Source organism: Vanacampus margaritifer, chromosome 6 (genome assembly GCF_051991255.1).
Source record: "Vanacampus margaritifer isolate UIUO_Vmar chromosome 6, RoL_Vmar_1.0, whole genome shotgun sequence".
Classification (NCBI taxonomy): domain Eukaryota; kingdom Metazoa; phylum Chordata; class Actinopteri; order Syngnathiformes; family Syngnathidae; genus Vanacampus; species Vanacampus margaritifer.
Genome location: NC_135437.1, coordinates 27,991,419 through 28,017,762, shown reverse-complemented (window position 1 = coordinate 28,017,762; position 26,344 = coordinate 27,991,419). Strand labels below are relative to the sequence as shown.

Below are 26,344 nucleotides of genomic sequence, written 5' to 3'. Positions count from 1 at the left end.
TACGGGGACTGTACCACACTTTGAGAAAAAGCCAAATTTGGTCAAATTTAGTTTTTCTTTTGCATTTTAAAGAATTTAAGCTTTGATCTTCACATGAGATATTAGGATGGTACTTTTGGAATATTACATTTTGTTTGAAATATATATATTTTTTATTTAATTTTGTAATTAATTAAATTAAAAAAATAACATGTTTTCTAGCATGTGTATGAATGAAGAAAATTTTATTTCAAATGATATATTTTTTAAATGTATATAAATATTTTGTTTAATGTAAATACAGTATAGCACACAAGAAAACATTAAATCAATATAATTTATCCAATTTATTATTTTTAATGTATTTATTTTAATTTTTAATTGTTTAATTTAAAATTTAATTGTTTAATTTAAAATGTAATTGTTTTTTTAATTAATTTAATTAAAACAAATAGAATTAAATAATTAAAAAAGTAAAATAAATGTTTTTTAGCAGGTGTATGAATGAAGAAAATTTTATTTCAAATTATATATATTTTTTTAAATGTATATAAATATTTTTTATGTAAATACAGTATAGCACACAAGAAAACATTAAATCAATATAATTTATCAAATTTATTATTTTTAATGTATTTATTTTTATTTTATTTTTAATTTTGTTTAATTTAAAATTTAATATTTTTTTAAAAAATAATTTAATTAAAACAAATAGAATGAAATAATTAAAAAAGTAAAATAAATGTTTTTTAGCAGGTGTATGAATGAAGAAATTTTTATTTCAAATGATATATATATATTTTTAATGGTAATACAGTATAGCACAACAAAATGTTGACAGAAACAAGAAAATATTAAATATAATTTCCCAAAACTATTTGTAAAAGAACCATTTTTGAGGGTGCATTGAAATATTGCATTCAAACATCTCAAAGGACACCAAAGTCAGTTGACTGTGTTTGCGTACATGAATGATGTAAATAAAATAGAGATCAACACGGTACGGAGAACTTTTTTTCTCTCCTTTTTTTTGGCTTCCGGTGAGTCGGCGGTCTGGGAGCTCGCACTCTCCGAGAGTCAATTACATCTGAGGGCGTCACCATGGCAACGTACAGCAGCAATAAGATCAGGCATGACTCATCATTTTTCTTCAAAGGAAGGCAGCAAGCGAGGTGGAGGAGAACAGGAGGGGAACAAGGTGAAAAGACCAAAAGGAGTTTTAGTTTTAAAGGCAGAAGACGAGGAAGTGAGGAGAGCAAAGAAGATGAGAACATGACGACTTGATAAAAAGGGGAAGGAGCGAGTAGAGGAAATGAGGACGTGAGAGGATGAGGAAGCGTTGATTTACGTCACGAGTTTGGCTTGTCATCTGTTGCTAGGCAGAACTCATCACGATCGGATCAAGTCCGATATTTGGGTTTCGAACAAAAAACACAAATGACGGAACTTGAATTAAGTTTTTTATTTCCTGGTTTTGGTTCGAATAACACTTTGGCTGATTTTTCATTGAATGCAATTAAATAAAAAACATGAAACGATGACAAAACGAGTTACAGTGATGCGCCGGCATACAAATCAATCCGACCCGGTAAGGATGTGGCAACTTTTTGTTCTGGCAGAGTTCTGAACGTCAGCGTTGTGTGAAAAGCGTTTCAGTCAAAGTTTGCTCTCATTTGATGCAAAGTTTTTGGAAAATGTGAGATTTTGCTCAGTGCATACAAACTATTAATCGAGTGCTGATCAAAGGACTTACCACAAGATTGCTAAAAAAAAATAAAATCTAATCACATTTAATTCATGGAAAACGAAACATTGATCTCAACTAGGCAGTCTTCAGCAAACTATTCCCTGTAGCGATAGCGATACTTCAAATAAACATGTTTGACATCAATCAAAAATGAACAGCTCACACACAATCGGACCCTGCTTCTCCAATATGGACATTTGTGAGGTTATTAACATTTTAAATGTTGCCACTAATTTATAAAATATAAAACAGTGGGGTAGATGCTAAAGGCACACCTGGTGTTCAAATACTACAGCTTTGTTTTCAGTCAAAAGTGTTTCGTCCAGTCCTGGGTGCAGTTAACACTAACAAGTAGGGAGTGATCATAAAGTGCGTCAAACAAGAAGGTGTGTGTGTGTGTGTGTGTGTGTGTGTGTGTGTGTGTGTGTTTGCGTGTCTACTCGCTGAAGTTGAGGGCAGAGTTCTCCGTGATGGGGGACGAGGGGCCAGCGCTGGACACAGCACTGGAGGGGACGCTACCATCTTTTTGATCGGAAACACAAACGAGTGAAAGTGTTATTACCATATTATGACCAATGTATTATTACCACGTTACTACAACGTTATTAACATGTTACAGCATTACCATAATACTCACTATTGCTACTCTGTTGCATTATCACAATTATTAGTACATGCGATTGCACATGGTAATGTGTGATAGCCCACGATGACTACACTAATACATAATATCTGTTATTACAACATTATTACCGCAGTATTAAAATACTTTAAATACATTACCATATTACTATTAACATGTCATTACGTGTTAATACCACGTTAGTAGGTACCACCTGTTATTAACATATGTATTGCTATTACAAAGTTATTACATGTTACAGCATGTTTCTATATGTAAATATTACATATGACCTGTTCTATGGTATTACCGCCTGCTGCCTTATTAGCATATCGGCTGTTATCACGTTATATGATACTTTATTCATCCACAAGGAAAAATTGCTCTTTCAAGTAGCCTCTACTGTGAAAACTGGCCAATGTCCATGTAGTACCTCTATTACCATGTTATTACTGTGTTATTACCATGCTACTTCTATATTACTCAATAAAAGGCAAGATATGATTTTTGACAATTAACTTTAACTGAGTTAATACATGTCATTACGTGTTAATACCACATTAGTAGTTACTAGCTGTTATTACCATATGTATTGCTATTACAATGTTATTACACAATACAGAATGTTTCTATATGTAAATAATATTATATATTACCTGTTCTATGGTATTGCCGCCTGCTGCCTTATTAGCATATTGGCTGTTATCACAATGTTATATGTGATAATTTATTCATCCACAAGGAAAAATTGTTGTTCCAAGTAGCCTCTACTGTGAAAACTAACCAACTAACATGTAGTACCTCTATTACCATGTTATTACTGCGTTTTTACCATGTTACTACAATATTACTTAATTTAAGGCAAACAAACAAAAAATAGCAAAAAGACAATCTCATTCGTTCCTGAAATAAGGGCCCCCTGAATTAACTGAGGAAATACGCTATAATATTGTGGATCATGTCATTCGTCTCATTTTGAGTACAGTACTGCCATTTGACTACATGGAGAAAAATGGAAAATGAATCAGGGATCAATCCCTGATGCTACCGACTTGTTGTCAGACAGAACAAAGGGAGTCACACATCTGCACAGCAACAAAGAACAAGTGCCCATCAGAGCGTCATGTGATGTCAAGGAGCGGCAGGAGCGACCCGTGTCCACGCCGCGGTACCAGCAGGGCCCAACAGCCGATGAGACAAATTTTGCCAACCGGCTGATCAATAAGATGACACCGCAGAGGGCAAATGCAAAATGAGCACAGCTAGCGTGAGTGTTTCATCGGCGCAATTATTGCAGGTTTGGGGGGCGAATACAAAATATTGTCTGATGAACAGACCACCTTGCAGCAGATCAGGATGTTGCAAAAAAAAAAAAAAAAAAAAGATCAAAGTTACATTAAGCTGAAATAATGAGGACGCTTTCAATCTCAGAGTCAAAAGTATCCTATTAAGCATATCCGGCGTTCCGCCACAAACTATTTTTATGATTTTTTTTTTTTCCTCCCAAGCATTTTCTATCAGCTAACAACATGTTTTTCACTCACACTTCACACGTTCAAACGTATGTGAGATGTTGAGGTGAAAAGGTCAAAATGCAAGTGGAGGAAAATCCAATTAAAGCGAGGGGGGGGGGGGGGGAAGACAATAACGGAGGGAGAAAACCTTGCGAAACCTGCTGAGGGCGTCGAAGGCAGCAGTCGTCCTTGGACGCTTTTCTTTTTTTTTTTTTCTTCTTTTTTTTAGAGCTCAGTATTGTTCATTCGATTTGACATCATCATTGCTCTCCTTTTTTTTTTTTTTTTTTTTTTAAAAATCCAACAAATCAATTAAAAAAAATTTAATAAATGTTTTTTTTTTCTTTTTTTTTTTTTAAAATACATATACATATATATATACACATATACACATATATATATATATATATATATATATACCCTTTTTTTTTGTATGTGGGTGAGTATGTGTATGTGCGTGTGTGTGTGTGTGTGCGTGCGTGCGTGCGAGCGTGTGTGTATTCATCAGTTCACCTAAAGCCCATTAAAAAAAAATCCCATACTTGGACGCTTTTCAAATGCGACCTGATAAGACTTTTTCCTCTTTTATTGTCTGAGAGAGAAAGCAGGTGACCTTTCCCGGGTGGGGAGCTTAATCAATCAATCTAATAATAGACAATTAGATTTACTGTTGAACTCAAATTTGTAAGATGTTGAAAGTTTATCTTTTCTTTTTGGACATAAAAGCAAGAAACAAGAAAATAAGATTAAAATGTCAGTTGAACTGTTATGTTATACAAGTCTTTCATTTCTTTTTTGTTTTCATTTCAAATAAAAAACAACCAGCGCAGTTGTTGGCAGCACATCTCTCATAAAGAGAATGTTTCAATAAATACAGTTTGAAATTGATCTCTTATCCACGACGGCATATTAGGGCCATGTATAAATAATATTTTTGGAGAGGGCGGGCGGGGACAATATTCGGAGAAAAAAACCCTCTTACTTTTTAAAGTTGCAAATTTGTGAGTTTTTTTTCCACAAATTTGCCACTTTAAAAAGTAAACTTTTTTTTTTTTTATATATATATATATATAATTTGTGAGAAAAACCCCCACAAGAAATACACATAGCGTACTACTCGGATGTTTGAACCAATACTTTTCGGTCGGGTTTTCAAATAAGGAGATGGTAATTGCTTTAGCAGAGATTAACCAAATTATGTTTAGCATTCGCACTTTGAAGCGTTGGATGTGGCCAGCGACAAAGACGCCTCGCTTTGCAAAGGTCCACATCCTGAGGGTCAAACATTTAAGTTAATTTGTTAAAATAAATATTTACTTGTACATTTATGTTTCCAGAATTATTATTTAAACATTCATACATTTTGGTATTTTTTTGTACAAGTAGCTAAGTTGATGTGTGGAATCTGCTGCTCTCTGTCATTCACTTGCATTTACCTAAAGTATGCTAGCTTCTGATTGGTTCGTGTTAAGTCACCTGATAGGGGATCAGGAAGTGTTGTCGCTCTAGCTGCCGTGTATGACGAGTAACGTTTCAATGAAGATTGAATCCGTGTCCATCCTGCTTTTTCATTTTATAAACAGTGTCCCATTAACCACCAACGAATCCTCACATTTGCCTATAGCTACGCTACGTGTATTTCCAGTTTTTTTTTTATACATATATTGCCCCCACCCTTTAAAAAAATATTTATATGTGGCCCTAATACACTGTTGTACTTATCGGCTTTCAGATAATAAAAAAAAAAGAGAGAAAAAAAAAAGGTGTTGTCGATCTAAATTGATCGTGATAACTGTGTGGCATCCCCAACAACATTTTTTTATTTGTTTTTTTCACTCACGCCAAAGAGGCCGGCTCGGCGGTCGCAGCGACGCCTCGGAGTCCGACGAGGAGAGCGGCTGTTGGGGGCTGTAGAGCGACGTTTGGCTCTGAGAGTCAAACAGTCCGGACAGCGCTAAGGCAGACAAGACGGCTCAGCATGAGAACACCTGACGGGGGTTACTTAAGTTCAACTTGTAACTAATAGCAGGATAGGAAGAATTATACGATTGCTTTAGTGTTTGACTGACGATGACTTAATAAAGAGCCGGCCAATTGTGATTTCCAAGGTTTTGTTGTGTGTTGTTACCCTTCATGGTTTTGGCGTGGGCCTCGCTGCTGCTCTCGCACACGGCGTTGAGGAACTCGTCCACCTGCTTCAGCGACAGCAAGTTGTGCAACGTCTCCAGCGGGTAGATAGAGGGCACCATCGAGCAGCCTTCGAAACCTGAAGGTTTGAAAAACAGAAGAATAGAGTGGAGGAGGAACATGAGCAGCTCTAACTTCTGCCGTGCAACTACAAGCGGACCTCTAAAGTCCAAAACTCGGTCTTTTCTTTCCCCCTCATTAGAAATACACGTTTGTTTGTGCATTTTAATTGAATTCTTCCTTTAGAGGTTCCTCTGTAGTTTGTGCACCGTGGCAAACATGAGTCAGCAAAATAAGATGAATGAATAAGTCCATATCATGAAGGAATTTTTAACATCAGCAATGGTTATGGTTGATAGTTGAAATATGCCTGCACATATTCACCATTCAAGGACGGCACAAAACTAGTGAACAGCAAACCAAAGTAAGAGCAAGAACTCATCTGGTGCATTTTTTTTTTTACCCCGCAAAAATCAACTCACAAAATTTGTATTTATTGAAGTACTATTTTTGTCCTCTATGACGGCGTGTTTAGGGCCACTAATATATATATATATATATATATATATATATATTTTTTTTTAATTTATTTTTTTTTAGATGGTGGGGAAATATTCTGTGAAAAAAAATTTTGCAAGAAAAAAAACTCGTAAATTTGCCACTATAGTCGCAAATTTTCCACTTTATTAAGTGGAAATTTGAGACAAAAAAACCTCAGAAACTTTGCGACGACGTTATAAAGTGGCAGATTTGCGAGGAAAAAAACACTAACCACCAACGAATCCTCACATTAGACTATAATAGCTACACTAACGTATTTCTTTTTTTGGGCGCAGATTTCCACTTTACAGTCTTTATAAATTGGCAAATTTACGAGTTTTTTCTTGCAAATTTGCCACTTTAGAATGTCGCAAATTTATGAGTGTTTTCTCGCAAATTTGCGAGTTTATAAAGTGGCAAATTTGCAAGGAAAAAACTCGTAAATTTGCCACTTTATAGTCGCAAATTTATGCCTTTTTTCACGGAAATTTGCGAGTTTATAAAGTGGCAAAAAAAAAATCATGAATTTGCGACATTATAAAGTGGCAGATTTGCAAGAAAAAAACTCATACAATTGCCACTTTATTAACTGGCATATTGAAGCGTTTTTTTCACGCAATTTTGCGAGTTTATAAAGTGGCAAATTTGCACGTTTTTTTCTCAGAATATTGCCCCGCCATATAAAAAAATATATTTATACGTGGCCCTAATACACCGTCGTAGTACTGCATGTCATTCCATATCGACCCAAAAATGATTAGGCCTACTCACATTGAAGTACAGGGCACTATTACACCCGGTGCAAGTGCAACTAAGTCGTGTCTGCCATCTAGTGGTGAACGTAGATATTACGACTTAAAACTATTAAGTTGAACCCCACTATTCGCCAGGGATAGGGACTGAAATAATATATATAATAATAATGGCTGTATAATTAATTTTTTGGGGGGAGGGGACTGCAAAGAGGGCTGCCATCACCACCAGTTCCCTTACTGCAACTATTTTTGCAACTTACATTGATATCATGACACAAAATTGCAAATAAAAAGAGATAACTCTTCAAGAGTGACCCCCGACACTCACCGCATCATCTTCATCTTGTTCTGTTTTTACCAGAAACCCCAAAAACCTAAAAGAAGCTTCCAGAAGTCGTAACTGTGGCTCATTGATGGAAAGCGGCCTGATTTCAGAGTTTCATAATTCTCAAGAGTGGCTCGTGTGCAGAAGAAAAGGAAAATCACCAAATAAAGATGTAAAAAAAAAAAAAAAGATGAATGATTTACGTGCCGACGTGATTTTTTTATTTTATTTTTTAAGACGTGACGTTAGCCGGGAAAAGTGAAACAATCCTGAGAGTGAGAAAAGTCTCAAACAAAAACACCACTTTGTCCCACATCCACACACAAAAAATACAAACATGCAAGACCACCCCAAAAAAGTGTGGAAAAAGGACACAAGAAATAAAAGCAGACATACCGTTAGTCGGATGTCTGGCAAACGACACAGAAAATCTCTTTACTGGCGGCATAGACAACAGCTCTGAGGAGATAAGAGAGGCAACTTGGAGTTACTGTCGGCTCCGCCCCTTTTCGACAAAAGAGGAGCGAACAAGAAGACGAAAAGGAGGATGTCACCACGATGATCTGTCACACGGATCAAACCAGGAGGACGTTGGACATATCGGAAGAAGGACGCCAGGAAGCAACAAGAGGACAGTCAATCGCCACTTCATACAATGAGACAGTAGAGGGCGCTCTCATGTGCGCTAGAGGTAGCTTAGCTTAGCAAAGACCCAAACGACCCTCAAGTCATAGCGTGAAAGAGTGAGCATCAAAAGATGAATACGTTTGCCTTTTTTCCTAAGAGACAGGGTTATAATAGTTGCCGAGTCTTTTTTTGTTTCTTCTTTTTAAGTTTTCCTTTTCAGAGCATGTTTGCTTCTTTTTTAAAACTGATCTGTTTTAGTTATGTTTTCATACGTTACGTTTTAGGATTAGTTTGAGCTTTTTCCAATACGTGGAGTATTTGGCGAGTGCAAATTTTATTTTATTTTTAAAGGTCACGAAATTGTATAGTAAAGTAAATTCTCAAACAACTGTTTGACATCCTTTTTTCTGTATAAATGTACAGCAATACCAAAATAAATACATTTAAAAGGAATCCCAAAAGTCACAGTGAGAGATGGCAAATCCAGGTCCAGAAAGTAAAAACCCTGCCACAGTTTGGCTTTAGCCCCTGATGCTAGCTAGCTAGCTAGCTCCCTAGCCGCGCAGGGGTGGCCAAGTTCGGTCCTCGAGAGCCACTATCCAGCCTGTTTTCCATGTCTTCCTCCTTCAGCGCAGCTGATTCTAATGATCAGCTCATCAGCAAGCTTTGCAGAAGCCTGACAATGACCCTGATCATGAATCAGGTGTGTTAGCGGGTAAACAAGCACCATGGGAGCTAGCTAGGGAGCTAGCTAGCTAGCTAGCAACTGGTGCTAAAGCCAAAGTGTGGCAGGGTTTTTACTTCTGAACCTGGATTTGCCACCTCTGATCACAGTTGACAAAGAGGAAAACAAAGGATATTTTTACAATATAAGACTGGGAAACACAATTTTGTTAGGTCTGACAGCTGTTTTTAACTCATTTTTGGGTGCGGAATCTAAAACTGATCTCAGTTTTTCCTCAATCACGATTTGGAGGCTGTCAGCTGGATGCTCTTTATGATGTTAAATAGTACAATTATGTTTTCATACGTTTTGACAAAATGGACATTTTGCCAAGAGGAAGTGTTTATTTTCACATAATCTGTAAATAAAACTGAACTGAACTATTTTTAAGTTAATGTAATTTAATGCTTGGGTAGGAAACTGTCAAAGTTTATCAGGAGAGTTGCAAAAATTCCAGAATGGAAAAAAATTACGGCAAATTTGTCTTAAATAATGTCATTTATGTTTTCAAAAGAAGCCCTAAAAATTGGAAATCACCTTTTTGTGTGTGTGTTATATATATATATAAGTATGTATTTTTAATCAGTGATTTAATTTTAAGGCCATGAGGACGATTCCTTAAGTTTCATGATGCCGCCATGAGACAGACTATTTCCATGTATGTGCACAAACACATTTTGACATTGTTTAGTTTTCTTCATTATACACTTGGTGATTTTACCCAAAAGAAGACATGCTTGTTACCTCACAACATGCAAACAAGACTGAGTGATGCTAGGAAAGGTAGAAATCATTTGAAATGGGCTCTCTGCAGCTGATTTTTTTCTCTCTTTTCAGATTATACACTCAAACTGATGCAGGCCTTTTCCTCCTGGTACAAAAAGCGACGTCATCCCAACGCTCACCTGCCAGTGGAGCTGGCCAGTGTCAAGATGCGACAGAGAGGTGTAGCAAGAGTGTCCCCTAGTGGACAGAGTGAAAAGTACACCTTCCCAAATGCAGCGCATGCATTTGCTGCAGAAACAAAGAAATAAAGCTGCCAACACCAGGGAGGAAGTTGAGAAATGACCAAATCTGACCATGACTGGCCCGCCAAAGACAACCGGCAGTGAGATATGATAATGAGAAGAGAAGAATGTGATTTAAAAGGCCCATTGTCCTGAAGTAACAATTACCCCCAGAATGAAAAAAAACAACAAGAAAAAACACACATAAAACCGCCCTGGTGGGGATTATTTTGCATTCGTCACACAACAAAAGTAGAGAACCCAAGAAGGCTCATGCAAATCGCATCTGCCGTCGGGTCAGCACCATCATCACCATGACGACCGCCAAACAAATTCCTCAACAGATTGCAATGGTCAGCTTTGCATTTTGGGAAAAGGACTTTGATTGCAGGACTGTGTAAATAAAATGGAAACAGTTTTGTGGAGAGCAATAAATAAATAAAAAATTGCGGACTTTTGGAGCGTGAAGGGGGGTGGAGGGGGTCAGCGGCGCCAACGTACCGAACATGCCAATCTGGCAGGGCAGGCTGCCGGGGGACAGGGGGGGTTTTCGGTGGTGATGGTGGTGCGTGCGTACGTAGTCCCGCAGGTTGGGGGCGCTACACGACACCCCCAGCATGGAGGCGCTGAACAGGCCTGTGTGACATAAGCCAGGAGTGTTGGATGGGAGGGGGAGCGAAGGGTGAGCATTAGTTCATCACACACACACACAAGTGCTGCTGTTATTCATAACAAACTGCTGCTATGAATAACTGCATTAAGAAAACCTGCACGTGTGTCAACAAATAAGCTGCTGTTTGTTCCTGGAAACCACGACATGCAAACTGTAGGCGGGCGTGTACGTGCTCACGTGCACGTACATGTGAGCCGAAGGAGAAGAAAAAGGAGGTGAAAGAGGAAGAGAAGAGCAAGAAGGAGGAAGCGGAGTGTGCAAAGTGTGTACATGAACCCGGCCTGACTCTCGTTTGCTCAACCAAGGTTTGAATCGCACGCCGTGGAAAAGTTGATTTGTCCTTGGAAGGGACGCGAGAGGGTGACCTCAAAATGGAGACGGCTCCTCACGCGTGACCTCAAAATGGAGACTGCTCCTCACTCGTCGCTATAAAAAGTGCGGCTGAGGGGGTGGGGGGGGGTCATCCCTCGCTGCACCTGCTGCTCGTTTGACCTCCACAAACAAACAAACAAGGTGAACTCGAGACAAAATGTGCAGACACAACTTATGATCAACTTGACCTCTAATTCAGAGGTCACCAACCTTTTTCAAGCTAAGAGCTACCACTTGGCTACGGATTAGTGCGACTTTGATACACACGTCTAAAATGACAAATTTGATTACATTTGATTTTATCGTGTCATTATTATTATGTTCTTTTTAGGGCTGAGTTGGGCAAAAAAAGAAGTCTACTAAATTGGTTATTCCTACTAGAAAAGCACAAATACAAAGTACGAAATAAACACCAATCACTGGTAAAAAAAAAAAACTGCAATCTGGGAGGAAAATGCTTTTGTAATACACTTTAATGCAAAGCCAATAAATAAATAAATACAATAAAATAAGTGAGAGAAACTAGGAGCCAGCTTGGGATGGAAGATGCTTGTTGATATCTGAAACCTGGCCAGAGTCGAGAAACAACATGTCGGCAGCTGGCTATCTCGGCACCCCGTGGGGGGAATGTGAAGGTGGTTGTGAACGCCCCCCCACTGACATGTGACCTACATACTTTGGAAATTTTACCACGACATCAAACTGGGATGTACACGAGAGTGGCGAGAAAGAGAAAAGGTGTAAAGAGGGGACAGGTCACAGCTGAAGAGAAAGTTGTTAAATGATGTTTTTTGCGCCCGGTTAAAGCACACACACACACATGCAAAGGCAACACGCACACACACACGACAAGAAGGAGGCGCCCACCTAGGCCGCTGGCTGGTTTGATCTCAGGCGACTGGCGCGAGCCGGAAGGGAAGAGACGGTGCGACGTGCCGCTTTTGGACGACTGGGAGGGCGAGGTCTCAGAGAGGACCTGAGCGGCGTTAATACCCACACATGACTCGAGGGACCCACTTGACAGAAACGTACTAGAAGTGCCATGCTGATAACAGGGCCTGCTGGCTCTGGATGGCGAGAGGGGGGTAGTGGTGGTGGTGGTGGGGTGTGGGGTGGCGGTGTTAAAAATGACATTACCTCCATGGAGCCAGTCTTGCGGTTGCGAATCATGGGGGATCGCCTCAGGATGTTGATGGGCTCGGAAACAGGAAGTGCCTCGTCGGTTTGGTCCTGTGAGAGATCCTCCAGGCTGCCCTGGTTGGGCTTTTTGTCCTGATTCTGTTTCGTCAGAAAACAACTATGGAGGACCAAAACTGCCAAAATTAAAAATAAATAAATGACTAAATAGAGACACGTTTAGGACCGTTCCTCATTTGAATAACATTTTGACCTGACAGAGCGTCTGTAGCATGAAATAAATAAAATGTGAGAGAAGAGCGTTTTTATTTATTCATTGATATTTAATTCTATTATATATTTATTTTTGTATTTATTTTGACATTTTTTTTATTTTAATTTTTTGAATCTCATTTTTTATTTCTGTATTTATTTTTTACTTTTATTTCTTTATTTATGGATATATATATTTTGTTGTTTTTATTTTTATTTCTATTTATGTTTATTTTGTATTTAATTTCTGAATTCTATTTTTTATAGCTATTTTTAGTTTCACTTTTATTCATTTATTTTGTCATTTATTTATTTTAAGTTTTGGTCCTCCATAAACAAGGGTCAAGGCATTTAATTTTTTGTGAATCTTTCCCCCCATCTAAAAAAAATGGCCGTAACTAGAGCTGCAGCTATGGAATAATTGTAGAATTCAGTATTCAACTTATTATCCCATTGGTTAATCAAGTAAAAATGGATTTGGTGTTATTAGACAACAAAATCATTGTGAGATGAACGCACCTCTGAAGAGGCCGGCCGGAAGCCAAAGCCTAGTGGAACGTTTTCCTCGTCCTCGCAGCCTTTGACCCCCGGGCTGAAGTGCAGCTCCACGTGGAAACGCTCCTCTGAAGAAGGGTCCTGCCAGACATACAACCAGACGCCGTTCGCATTTTAGCATTTAGCATGTGGTAAGAACGAAAATATTGGCATTCACCTTGTTGTTGTCTTCATACAGCATGATGACAATCTGGGTCATGTAGTTGAGCTCAGTCACAGCACTCAGGTAGTCCATGGCCTGCTTCCATTGCTGGTCTTTTTCATCCTTGAAAGAAGCCCATTCGGGCCAGCCCCCCCAAAAAAGAACGTATTTATATGTTTTTGGGAGCAAATGATTTAATAGTTAATATTGTATGGATCATAACGACCAAATTCATTTTCCAGAAGATGGCGATCTGGTGATCAAAATGATCATTATTTGACCTACATATACAGTATTATATAAACAAAGCATAAAATATAAATATAAATTAAGAATGAAAATAGAAGCAAATTCCACCAGTTGCACACCTTTAAAATGCTTCTGCATTGTCTTATTGAAAAATGTCAACATTGCATTCAAAAGAGCATTGTAAAGAGTGCATACATCCAAGAGTCTTCCGTAGCGGAAGACGCTGAGCAGGGAGTGGACGTGGCTCTCGCTGGTGAAGTAGAGGCGCGTGCGGACGTGGCGACCGGGTGACATCACCCCCCGCGAGTACCTGACCAACATCAAAATCATGTGACGCTTTTCTTCCTCAACTACGATTGAGCACATCTACAGTGTAATTCTCACAGCGGGTGCAGCTTGTTGACGGCCTCGTCCTCGTGCGTCCTCTGCAGGTCCAGCTGGATCTTTTTCATCAGGGGGACGCAGTACGCCTGAGCGATGTCCAGCTTCTCTGCTTTGCTGATGCCGTATTCCTACAGGAGGGAGGCACGGGAAAAAATCATTCAGTGCTGTCATACAGTGACCCTCATCAAGAAGGGTAGAAATAATACAATGGAAAATTGAATTCCATTTAAATGTGTTTTCAATTGAATATTAAAACGGAGATTGAATGAGCCACTTTTGACCTGCGGTATGACAATGTCGGCCAGCGCTCGGGAGAGCCGGAAGAGCTCCAGGGTGTCGTCCAGGTCCAGCGAGGAGTTGTGCTGCGTATCGTACTTGATGCAGTCGTAGATGTCCGGGATCTTACTGATGTCGTAGCGTCCGCTCTTCATGCGGAAATCTCGCTCCAGTTTGGACCAGCGCTGCAGCATCAGCTCCAACGTCTCGCTGTGGTACAGTTGCAGATCTAGAGATGAGGGGGGGGAAAAATGTAGTCACATGATTAAGCAACTTGATTATTTTAAGGATTTTCATACCATCTTCTAATTGTGGTAGAGCTGTCAAACAATGAATTTTTTTATTCAGATTCATCACATTTTTGAATTTTGATTAATCATGATTAATCACTTAATTAAAAAGGCTTCTTAAAGATTTTTAACGATTATGTTTTTTTATTAGATTAATAACATGTCAGAATTTTGATTAATCACTTAATTAAAACAGGCTTTTTCTCGAAAAAATTTGCCCGCCAAATTTCAAGTTTGAAGCTGTTTTACTATATTTTGACTGAGTTTGCAAGGACTACAGAAATATATATTGCTATCAAAACATGGATCCTACCAAAAGAAAAATTAGAGTCTCTTCTTTCCTCAGGAAAAAAAATAATATTTTGCTATCTGTTTGCAGCAATTAGCATTCAAATTTAACTAAGTTTCATCATTATTCACAAACCTGTTGTGGGGAAAAGAGCTTTTTGCAACATGGCCCTGGTTGATCTATTATACTCTGCTGTGGCCGTTTTTTTAATAACTACCATTGCTTCAAGCGTTCTCCTCAGTTCAGAGGCTGCATCAAAGCCTTCTGTATGCTCTAGCATAAAAAGTAATAGTAATAGTAATAAACTTTAAACAGGTACTAGTAGTAACATTAGCATTAGTAGAATTTGGGGCCTAATTCCGCACCTCACTTGACAGTTTCCATTGATTTCAAAGGAAAAACTACCTGCTGATATTGCGTTGTTAGTTAACGCAGGTACCTGAAGACTTGGGATCCTCCAGTCGCTTTCTAATTTGCGAGGTGAGGCTCTGGATGAGAGCGTACACTTTGTCGCAGGTTTTGACCGGGTTCTGTAAGACTTTCATGGAGTTCACCAGTGACGGACTGCCTGTTGGCGCGAGCTGTGATCCAGCGTAAAAGAAAAAAAGGACAGATGACCTTCACGTGCAACAACAACAAGCTCATCAAACGAAGTCCTGGGTGACCTTCTGATAGTCGTCGTGTGAGAACTCCTGGTCCTTCTGCATGATCTCATGCAGCCTGGCTTTCACTTTCTGCTGGCAGTCCGTCAACGAGTCGCTGTCGCTGTCGAGCAGCCCGTTCATGTTGGCGCTCTTCACCATCTGCACCAGGATCGGAGTCAGCTCGCCTTCCAGAGCCAGGAGGCCCTGCAGAGAAAGCACACGACCCGGGATTGAGCCGTGCCGTGGCGTTGACGTGTTGTTCTGACGTGATGATCGGCGACCTTGGCAAACGCCGCGGCCGTCATCTGCACTCGGCCTTCGTCGGAGGCGTAGATCTTAAGGTCGTGGCGGTAAGTGCTGTGCAGGCGGAGGAGGCCGCATCCCGGGAAGCCGGCGTAGTCGCCTGCAGGGCCGTGCATAGTGTGAAGCCTCGCATTTAAACTTGGTGACATTTCAAACATGCTGAGAGGAAAAGAACAAAAGCGGTTGTGATTGCACCCGTAAATAAAAAGGAATAAAGCGCCTGAGGTAGCGTCACTTTCAGTTCAAATGTCTTGTGATCTATCTGTAGTTAGAATTTGACAATATTTAGTGGTGCAACGGATCACAAAAGTCATGATTCGGATCGGATCCGGACCGTGCTTGTACCGTTAAAGCCGGGAACACTCCCGCGCTCTTCTACCTTTAAACCCGGGAGAGCGGATATGTCATTTTGTTGCATTTTGGCCAATTCTTAGTTTCTTAGCCGATGAAAGGCATCAGTGAAAAAGTTTTTCATAAAATAAATGAGGAAGTTCTATTTATTTATTTTTTATAATTATGAAAAGACCTCAAAGTACAATTTAAGGCACATTCCCTTCCTTTAAACATGGAGAGTGAATTACAACGTAGCCTTGGTCCAGAATATCGAAAAAGAAATCAAGTAAGCCATGTAACAGCTGTCAAACTCACTCACAGCTAGCAGCCAGACACTCGTTTGTAATGCTAACAGTTAGCCGCTAGCGACTTACGTCGGAGATTTCTGCCGTTTCATACAATGACGGCGTAATTAATTTGCTGTTTCTTTGCGTCCTAAATTAGGGATTGAATAGGAGTTCGGGATAGCGTTGTGTTGAAGTTGGTCGCCACTGCAATGCCGATCAAAACTACGATAAAGAAAGCCTAAACGACTAAAAGGAAAGTCAAGCTAGCCATCACGCCACGACCTGGGCCAACTTCAAAGTAAAAGCCAACTAAAGCTATTTGTATTGCCGTCAATGTATTACTGTCGTTAGTAAACTTTATTTTGAATCCGCGCGGATCCTGGGCGATCCGAACCGTGGGGCCTGATCCGAACCGACCACGGATCAATGATGATCCGTTGCAGTAGTTGCACCACTAATAGTTGCCATTTGGCATCATGGCTGAATTATGTGGTTTAGCGCATCAACACAATGAAATGAAAGTGAATAAATAAAACCAAGAAATTAAAGAAGGCAGCCGCCCGCTCGGATTATATAAATGACAGTGAGAGTCAGGCAACGAGGTGCTAAAATGTTTGTGTTAATGGTGCTCAAGGTGATGAAAGCCTCCTAATGCTAGAGATCATATCACACTGCTGCGTCATGCATTTTCTTTTAGACTGATGATGTTCTCTTGACCAAGTTGGCAACGCCGGTTCTGCTCAATGCTCCAGACTCAAATAGACTTGCAGTGTGGGTGCAGTGGAGGTGTAGTATGCCATGCAGGGGAGGAGGCGCAGTAGAGCAAGTCATTGTTGGACATGGTATGCAAAGTGGAAGTCAACCGTAAACATTAATTGACAATAATATGTTACATGTGACCTCGCTAGTCTAAACCATACCATTCTGATTAATATTCCATTTGTGGAATATGAGTTATGAAGCAAAATGCAGCCGTTTTTATCCATCTCAGGGGGCGGCCATTTTGCCACTTGCTGTCAACTGAAGATGACATCAGTGTTGCTCAAGGCTCAGGCAACAACCAGTCACAGCTCAACAGCTGTGGTTGATATGGGCTTAGTATTATTTTCTTATTTTTCAAAATCTTGCAGGTCAATTTAAGTAAAATGTTCTTGTTCTGTTGGCAGATAATTTTGCTTATTTGGAGTAATATTTTTTTTATTTTACTAGATTTTTTTCTTAAATTTTCGATTGTCCTTTTTGCAATGGAGTGCACTAGATCCTCGATTTAACAGACTAAAATTCAATCACTTTTGTGGTCCCAAAACACCCCATACGGTACAGAATGATTGTTTTGTCCTTTTTTGCGTGGCCTAAAAAGAGCACAAAATTATTTTGTATAACAACAATTCACAGCAATCTGTGAGCGGGTCGATTAGTGAGGTGCGTTCAAATCACGACATCAAATCAATTAGTGGACAGATGATGAGCGAGACGAGGAGGCGCGGTGCGACCTGGGTCACCCGTCTCTTACCAAAATCAATAGGGGACTCGCAGCCAAGGGCCCGGTGGCTACCGGCTAGTAGTTTACACAGAGCAAAAGGCCGGCGAGAAAAGAAGAGCAGAGTTAATAGGCAACACTTTGTGACGGCAGAAAGGGGAAAGAAAAGTTTGTGAGATTGTGTGCACTTTGTTGGTGGTGTGTTTTCAGTTTCACATGCATTAATACACAAAACATTACAGTCGAGAACCCAAGAAAAAGGAGTTGTGGTAAAAAAAAAGGAAGAAAGAATTGTTTTTCAAGTTGTGTGAGGCGAAAACTGAATGTTAACTTTGTCATACAATATGGTGATGAGTAGATGTTTGGAAAATCAGCAAGCCCTTTCCAGTTGTTGTTTTGCATTCACTTGGATGATGAGAAGAATGGAATGGACACACCTCAGTGAAGTTCAGCTTGGCATTTGGTAATAATAATTAACACTTTTCAGTCAATTGATTTGCTCAAATTTAGTTCTTTCTTTTTGTTCTTGGGCCAAGATTTTCTACCAGAGTTTCCATCGTATGTTGACATGGGATTTTAAATAACAAAAAAATTTGGTACATGCTAACCCCTGTTCAAACGCCAGTTTTTTGTAATCAACAAATGACTATCGTCACTGTTTTCATCGGTATATGAAATGGAAATTGGAAATTATTTTGTGCACTTCTCCTGGCAGATACAATAAGATTCTTCTGATGATGTGGAAGCTCTCTGCGGACCTTGTGGTGTAAGATCTGACTCCCAAAAATTTTAGAAGCTTCGCACTGTAGACCAGCTGAACCTTATTTGGGGTACTCGGAGGCCATTTGAATGGCGGCAGCTGTGCGCTGACTCGCTTTTAACATGAGTTTGAATGTGATTGGTTTATTCTGAACAAAGCCAAATCCCCAGTTATTAGTGGGTGTGCACACTTGTGCAATTGCATTATATCAGTGGTTTATTTTTACCATTGCTGAAACATTTCAGTTTTTCACTTTTCAATTTATTTGTACAGGCTACATTATTTAAAAAAAAAAGTATTGAAATGATTCATCTTGGTCTCATGTTATTATATCACAAAAACCTGATATTTGAATAGGGGTGTGTAGACTTTTTATATCCATCGTATGCAAAGACTAAGCTGTAAGACAGCGAAAAATGCTTTCAGTGGTTGCTGAAGGGTGCCAAAACATGATTTCTGTGTTCACAAGAATGCAACCTGACATGAAGCAGATTTTAAAGCCTCTTTCATACAGAGATCCAGCAAAAAAAGGGGTGGAGAAGTCGTAAAATTGCCAAGTCAACTTTATCCCCCTGCCCAGTCCATGTCGGGAAAGCTGGGAAAACACCGTCTTTCACAGGCGGTGTGGAATGGGCTCAGGTGTGGCGTGTTTGGCACGTTACCTTGGCCTCCAGGGTACATGCAGCGAAAGGCTCGGCCCAGCTCCTCGGCCTGAACCCGGCCAGCAGGCGTCAGCTCGCCGCCCCACTTGAGGACCAGCAGCAGAGACGGACCCTCCCTCTTGGAGTCTGAACAACAAACGGCATTCAGGATTTGGGAGATTCCATTTCTGGCAGATTTGTATTTACGCTTGTACAAATATTTGCCGGCATACAGTGTGTGATGTGTTCGCCTTGTGTATTTGCAAATAACAGTAAGCTGAGCTCTTGCTGCGTAAGACACAAATAGTCAGCAAAACCTCATAAAAGAGCCACTGCTTATGTAGTAAGTGTCTATCTGGATTCCCTCCTTGAGAAGCAACAGGAATCTTGTAAGGTTCCCTTTATGTTGTGTTTGCGTTTCATTTCACTCGACTTGTAAATTGACGTGAACTGTGCATGACTGACAATATAAATAAACACGACGTGCCTTCGCTTGCTACAAATTCTGTCATCTGACATGAGAAGATTTAGATTCCTTATGAGAAGCAATATTATTAGTAGGGTGTTAAGCAATTAAAATTCTTGTAATTAATCGCATGACTTCAATAGTTAACTCACGATTAATCGCACATCTTATATCTGTTGTAAATGTGCAAATGAAATAATTTGTCTAAGTTCTCATACTGTTAAAGGGATACTTAACTCATTGAGTCATTTTCTGGGGGGAAAAAAAGTTAATAATTTGCCCAGAATGAATTCGATAACTTCATTATTTTTCATGTACAATTAATATCTTTACAAGCACATTTTTTAACTTGCTGTCGACCAAAGATGACATCACCTGTGCTGAGGATTGAGGAAGTAGGTAACGACCAATCATGGTTCAGTTTGCTGACCAAACCCAGAAAACAGGTGAACCATGATTGTTTGAAATTAATTCAAAATTAGCGCACTAATTTTGACACCCCTAATTATTATTCTTATTTTAAATAGCACATTACCTTCCTCTTCGCTGGAGGCTTTAGGTTGTCCGTTACGCAAGTACGTCAACTGGACTTTCCTGTTGATACCTGAGAAGTGACCGTACCTGGTGGGAATAAACACACACACACACACAAACAAGCAGAGAGCAGGCAAAAACAGTGTGATATGCGCATATGGCAGACACGCAGGTATCACACACACACACACAAAATAAAATGAGCTGTAAAGCTAAACAGATCAGAGCAAACAAACACACAAGAAGCATTCCAGTGACGTTCAATAGTGCACCAGTGTTGCGTTGTGTTAACAATCAAATTAGCCTGCGGACTAACGAGTCCATAGTTCTCTTTGATGAAAGAGCAGGCAGCTGCCTCGGTGGTCACATGATGAAGGACGCGGGGGGCTTAAAACAAAAGCCTCTGGCGGCAGGCCAGTGCGATACATACATGTGAGGCTGTCGGTGAGCCGTGAGTGCTAAAAATGCCATTTGTGACACCTTGTGTCAAAATAGAGCGCACTGGTCTTCAAAATGAATCCCTAAAAGTTGAAAGTGGGAAGATTGAAAAGGTTGTGCATGTTTAGTTGCACTTGTTTGACCTCTGTTAACTGAAACAGCTTAAATTCATTATTTATTATTATTATTTATTCATTTAATATTTGCTTTGTCCTTGGGTAGATATGCAGATGCAGTACGTCGGTACTCTTTTTCGAAAAAGATGCTTCGATACTATGACATTGATATCCTTTACCAGACTTAAACCTTCTGGGCAGGTAGAATAGGAGCCATGATGAAAGATAAGATATATATTTTTTTAAAAATCGATAAACCCTAAAAAAAAAAAAAAGGAAAAAGAAAAAAAGGACTTTAAATTGAACGTTCACATTCAATATGCATTTTCTATAAAAAGAGGGAAATGGGTAAATAAAAGATTTAAAATATTGGGGGGGAAAAACTGAATATGCAAATCGGTGGTTATGCGGGGTCCTCTGTATAATAAATGATCTCAGTTATCCTGCTAACAGCTACGTTTCATAACTGAAATGTGTGACGGACTACATTTAAACAGGAAGTCAACACAAAATGTTTAGGTTTTGTGCCCCATTAGTCTAAACACAACATTTTAATTAATATTGTACTAGTGGAATATGAATTAAGCAGCAAAATCCACCTGTTTTTATCCATTTTAGGTGGCAGCCATTTTGTGATTTGACGTCGCCCTAACGTGACATCACAGTGGCTCAGGGCTCAGGTCACGACCAATGACCAATCACGGCTCAGGTCCAGAAAAGAGGCGCCGTGATTGGTCGTTACCTGAATCCTCAACAACTGTGATGCTATTTTCAGGTGACAGCAAATCACAAAATGGCCGCCCACCGAGATAGATTGGGTGGATTTTGCTGCTTAAACTCATATTCAACAAACAAAATATTAATCAGAATACAATGTTTACACTAGTGGGGCTGCATAGAATTAGATATTATTGTCAAAAAAAAGGAAGGCTAAAGCTAACATTTATGCGTCAACTTTACGTCCAAGAGCATTGACAATAACTTTGAGGAAAAGGACATGATATACATGTGCAAGGTAGACATTACAGTGTTATTTATTTACGTTAGCAACGTAGCAGCTGCTAAAACGGCCGCGGCAGTCGTCATTTATACCATAAAAAGTCTTCTTTATGGTGTTGGTCAGTTCAGTATCTATCAAATCGTAGTAGCACAAATGGACAAAACAGATTATTTCCGGCACATTTTGCGTGTGGTAACTGTTAGCATCTGATTTAGCCACCATGTAACGAGTGCAACATTGGCTACGCATTGGTTCCTCTTTTGGTAGCCTGGAGCATGCGCGATCCTTTCTTTGCCTCTTCTCGTTGGGGCAGCTGGTCCACAAGAGCTGTCAATCATTGTTGAAGTGTGGCGTTCACCGTTTACTCAACGTGGCAGACGCGTTTGCTACGCTGCCAAAATGGTTAAACTGCCATTTTGGGACGCGTGACGTCAACGTCAGGATCTTTATTGCAAGATGTAATGGCATTATCAAGTATATTGTTACTTTGCATCAGCAAGTTCTCAAATCTAAGAACTGCTATTCGGTTTGAAAGAAAAGTTGTATCGTCGCATTCCTAATTTGGGTCGGACGTTAACTTCAAATGTATTGCGTTTTACCTTTTTGTTGTATCTGGGTTAAGGCGGGATGAAGGTTTATCACTTCCTAACCTCATATGACACCACGTACAATTAGGTGGCATAAAAGCGCTTTTCATTCTGCAGTCAGTTTTGGACCTTTGCTCTCTGCCATGTTGATAATGCAGATGCAGATAACGAGAATGAGATGAAAGATGGATATTAGCTGATTTGGAGTCCACGTGATGAGGACCGCATGCACACGCAGTAAACACCGCACACATTTACACACATCCACGTTTGACTGTGCATGTCCTGCGGGTGCCTTCATTTAATGTGTGTCCTGTTAAAAGCGAAACTTAAGAGGGAATTAATGGAGGTGATTTGCGCAAACTATTAGGAACAGTCACGAGTATGCTAATGATGTTCAAGGAGAAGGAGACGGCCCAACATCAGGGCAATGCTGTTCCTAATATTTTGCATATCAGGTGGACTAAAGGAGGGAAGTAAATCTGCATCCTTTTTTTGTGTGGGGGGGGGGGGGGCAATGAAAAGGAAGGGGGTGCGTACTGAGTGTCAAGCAAGCTGGATTCCCTTTTGGAAAGGAGAAAGAAGGAAGGATGGGCAGAGGAGGGAAGAGAAGATGAACATTAGACACAAAATGAGTCAACTGAGGATGAAAGCTGGAGAATGACGAGCAAACCCGAGTGCAAAGATCATTTGGAGATGAATGGATGATGGCATGAACGAGGAGGGTGGCAGAGACTTGCGTATGTACGTGTTATGACATTAACGAAAACTAACAAAATAATTTGCCATTTTACAAAACATTTGTCAACAAAATACAGTAAAATGAAATGGCGGAAATGGCATTTTTTACGTTTGTAAAACCAAATCTAACTAATCATAGCAAAAAATGTCCTTTGTTTTCGTCTTAGTCAATATCATACATGAGTGTTTGGGGTTCATTTGAAGTATTTTTATTTCAGTTTTGCTGTAAATTAAAGCTGACAAAACTGCTTTGCAAATGGATTGAAACTAATTGAATTTTAAAAACTACGTTTCATGAGAAATCCTGTGTGTGCATGTGTGTGTTCTCACATCTCCAGGACGGTCTTGAGTTGCTCCAGTTTGGACTTCTTCTCCTCAATCTCGCAGTCGTTATGTTGGCCAAGTTCAAGCAGCAGCATACGAGCGATGTCCAGCACTTCCTGGAACATTTCAAGGTTTCGACACTTGGATGGCATTCGAGAATATGAAAATGTTACTTGTGGGAGTTCAGACACGTTGCCTTGACTTAGGAGTTCATTTTGTTCTTGTATGCTCCTTAATCAAAACTTGTATCTCAAATCATTTTACCCACTGGAATGAGTGGAATTGTCATGAATCGGTTCCAGCCCAACAAATGCCCACAACTAAACACCAAAATGAGAAACCAAATCGGCCAAATGACGAAGTGTAAAACTCATAAATCGCTCATTTGTAATCTATGGGTAGGTTTTAAATGTTCCAGCTCACCTGAAGCTGTTTTGGTTTTTTCAGCTTGAGCTTTCCCGACTTGTAACCTCCGCACTTATCAAACAACTCAAAGAATCTGTGATGAGACATACAGAAGAATGCGGGTGCGTTACGATGCAAGTAAGGTTTAAAAAATAACCCCCCAAAAAGTTAGCTTGTCTGTGTGTTCAATACGTACAGAGGATGTCGAACCTCCATTTTCATCTTCTGCTTTGGTGTGCGGTCTCCATGGCGAATAATGGCGATAACACAGCGCAGCTCCATCCTGTGTCATGAGGAAATGAGGTTAAATAGAGAGAAGCAGCACAGCCCATCACCCATTATTGTCTGCCTGGTTTGGAATTATTCACATCACATCTTTAATTTCTTTTCAAATCTGAACTATTAAATCTATTTCAGTAAAGTTGGTAAAATCTCCAATATTTCAGGTAAAATGGTATACTACTACTGTATGTTAATTTGTACACTCTAAAAACAGTTGGGTCAAAAGTAACCCAATTATGAAAAAATGGACCGATCCACTTTATGGGCCAATTTGACCCAACTTTCTAGGTTGGTTTTATACAAAAAAAATTTGACCCAAGTAAAGGATCTGACCAATATTTATGAGTTGTTTTACACTAAAAGACACATTTCTTGTCTAAAAGTTGGGTCAAAGTGACCCAATTAGAGGATCTGTCAATTTTTTTGACCCCACTGTTATAAGAGTGTACTAATTCACCTCTCATCCAAATCTATCTGGAGCTAAATTGTTACTACATTCCAAAAACAGTTGGATCCAAAGTAAACCAATTATGGATCAAAAATAGACCGATCCACTTTATGGGTCAATTTGACCCAACTTTCTGAGTTGTTTTATACAAAATAAGCACATTTTTTGACCAAAGTAAAGGATCTGACCAACATTTATAAGTTGTTACACTAAAACTTGACTCAAAGTTGGGTCAAATCGACCCAAGTAGAGGATCAGTCCATTTTTTTTACCCATAGTGGGGTTATTTTTTACCTAACTGTTTTTAGCTCTTTGACTGCCAGACGTTTTCAGAAAAGAGATGCCGTGGGTGCCAGCCGATTTAAGCATTTTGACTGATCTTTCAAGGTCCACAGAAAATTTTGTGTTTGGACTAAGGAAACACACATACTACCAAATAAAAGATTGGACTCTCATCTTTCATCAGAAAAAAAAAGTTTGTTTCTACCTTATTCCGTTTTCCAGTAATCAACAATAGAAAATGGTTAGTTTCACCCAAATGCTCTGTTTTGAAACAAACGTCTTTTAACGTCTTTGGCACTCCTCCGTAGGATTTTACTAAACGTTATTTAACGTTTTTGGCAGTCAAAGAGTTAAAGTGTATGCAGGATGTACTTTACATGGTTCCTGAGGTTGTCGGCACAATAGGGATGTCTTCGGCCTCCATCGGGATGGACCAGGGAATGTGGAACTGGGGGGCCAACTCTCTCATCACCATGTTCCTGTGGAGGCAAAGGGAGAAAAAAAAAAGCCAATTGAGCTTTAATTGAATTTGCACACAACTTGTTTCATTTGCTGTTCAGCATCTAAGAGATTAAGTTAACTAACGCGCGGCGGTTTCCGTTTGCATCATTGTGGATGTTGTTGGCACGTTTGCAAGTGCGCTTGGAGGGACGGCGTAATAAATCAGAAGGCAGCTAAGCCACAAAGCTGTCAGCAGGATACGTCAATAAATTATGACACACTTGCTGCAAGGCAAACAAATGGTGCTCAGCACCTTTGATATCAGGCGCGATAAGCACAGGCAGGTGGTAATGGTAATTATTTATTTTTTTTAATTTCTGTTCTCAAAATCAGGGAACCCAAACCAGACTTCAAAAGAAAAGAAAAAGGACAATTAACGGAGAAATGCATGAAGCTCCGATCACGTCACATGACCAATTGTACAGCTAAAAATGCAGATGTTACAAATGCAGTCTAGAGAAGGTTTGGAACCGTTTTGGTTCGGGTTCGTCTTTCGTTATTCGCTAAACCGACCAGACAACAGCGAGACTAACATACGTGCGTCTCACTGACTTTCTATTCTTCAGTTTTACGCATCAGCAGGGATCTTGCATTGGAGAGATTACAACTCACTAGTAATCGCTAAATTTGTAAAACTTATTCAACTTGATTGTGATGATTGCGTAACATGTCAATATTTATCATCACAGTTTGATAAATTGGTTGCTGTAAACACTCATGTAAATGTTAAAAAAAAAAAACATGCATTCTTCTAAATAATATATGCTTTCATGTATTTCATATTCTAAAACATTAAACATTAAACTTAAGACATGGAAATGTTATTTGTGTGTGTACTTTTTTTTGTGTGTTGATCAGTGAAAAAATACTTCATCACTCCAGTATATGTTGTGCTTAGTAAGATTCTATGACTTGACTTTGGACTTACTTGAATAAAGTAAGGACTTGACTCAACCATAGCTCAAATTTATGCGAATCCCTGATTTACATGTTTCACCTGCTGCTGTTTGGGTTAGCAACAGAGTTCAAATGAGTTCAGCATTTAACTCTTCAATGTCCATTTGAGATCAAAAGTGTCTATATGAGCTGAGGTCATTACAATAAGGGACATTTGAGGAATTCTTGA

The 26,344-nt window shown here is 39.5% G+C and overlaps 1 protein-coding gene across 15 annotated transcripts in view; it reads right to left on the bottom strand.

Annotated features, from left to right (window-relative positions):
- Window positions 1-1,426: 1,426 nt before the first annotated feature.
- ppip5k1b (diphosphoinositol pentakisphosphate kinase 1b) overlaps window positions 1,427-26,344 on the bottom strand; it is a 36,474-nt gene continuing 11,556 nt past the window's right edge. For 6 of the 15 annotated variants that reach the window (XM_077568040.1, XM_077568045.1, XM_077568042.1 and 3 more), the window contains exons 11-32: window positions 25,095-25,196; window positions 23,902-23,988; window positions 23,724-23,799; window positions 23,307-23,416; window positions 20,096-20,181; window positions 19,116-19,241; window positions 17,727-17,771; window positions 15,572-15,693; window positions 15,312-15,494; window positions 15,086-15,227; window positions 14,073-14,296; window positions 13,792-13,919; window positions 13,603-13,717; window positions 13,174-13,281; window positions 12,981-13,097; window positions 12,210-12,350; window positions 11,940-12,048; window positions 10,529-10,663; window positions 8,066-8,128; window positions 5,991-6,128; window positions 5,703-5,816; window positions 1,427-2,248 (exon numbers count right to left, since the gene is read on the bottom strand). In XM_077568040.1, the coding sequence (XP_077424166.1) occupies window positions 2,163-2,248; window positions 5,703-5,816; window positions 5,991-6,128; window positions 8,066-8,128; window positions 10,529-10,663; window positions 11,940-12,048; window positions 12,210-12,350; window positions 12,981-13,097; window positions 13,174-13,281; window positions 13,603-13,717; window positions 13,792-13,919; window positions 14,073-14,296; window positions 15,086-15,227; window positions 15,312-15,494; window positions 15,572-15,693; window positions 17,727-17,771; window positions 19,116-19,241; window positions 20,096-20,181; window positions 23,307-23,416; window positions 23,724-23,799; window positions 23,902-23,988; window positions 25,095-25,196 (2,557 nt within the window). In that variant the 3' untranslated portion in view covers window positions 1,427-2,162. Of the gene's footprint in view, window positions 2,249-5,702; window positions 5,817-5,990; window positions 6,129-8,065; window positions 8,129-10,331; window positions 10,421-10,528; window positions 10,664-11,939; window positions 12,049-12,209; window positions 12,386-12,980; window positions 13,098-13,173; window positions 13,282-13,602; window positions 13,718-13,791; window positions 13,920-14,072; window positions 14,297-15,085; window positions 15,228-15,311; window positions 15,495-15,571; window positions 15,694-17,726; window positions 17,772-19,115; window positions 19,242-20,095; window positions 20,182-23,306; window positions 23,417-23,723; window positions 23,800-23,901; window positions 23,989-25,094; window positions 25,197-26,344 lie in introns of those variants that run through there. The other 9 variants (XM_077568048.1, XM_077568049.1, XM_077568047.1 and 6 more) reach the window with 9 other exon arrangements.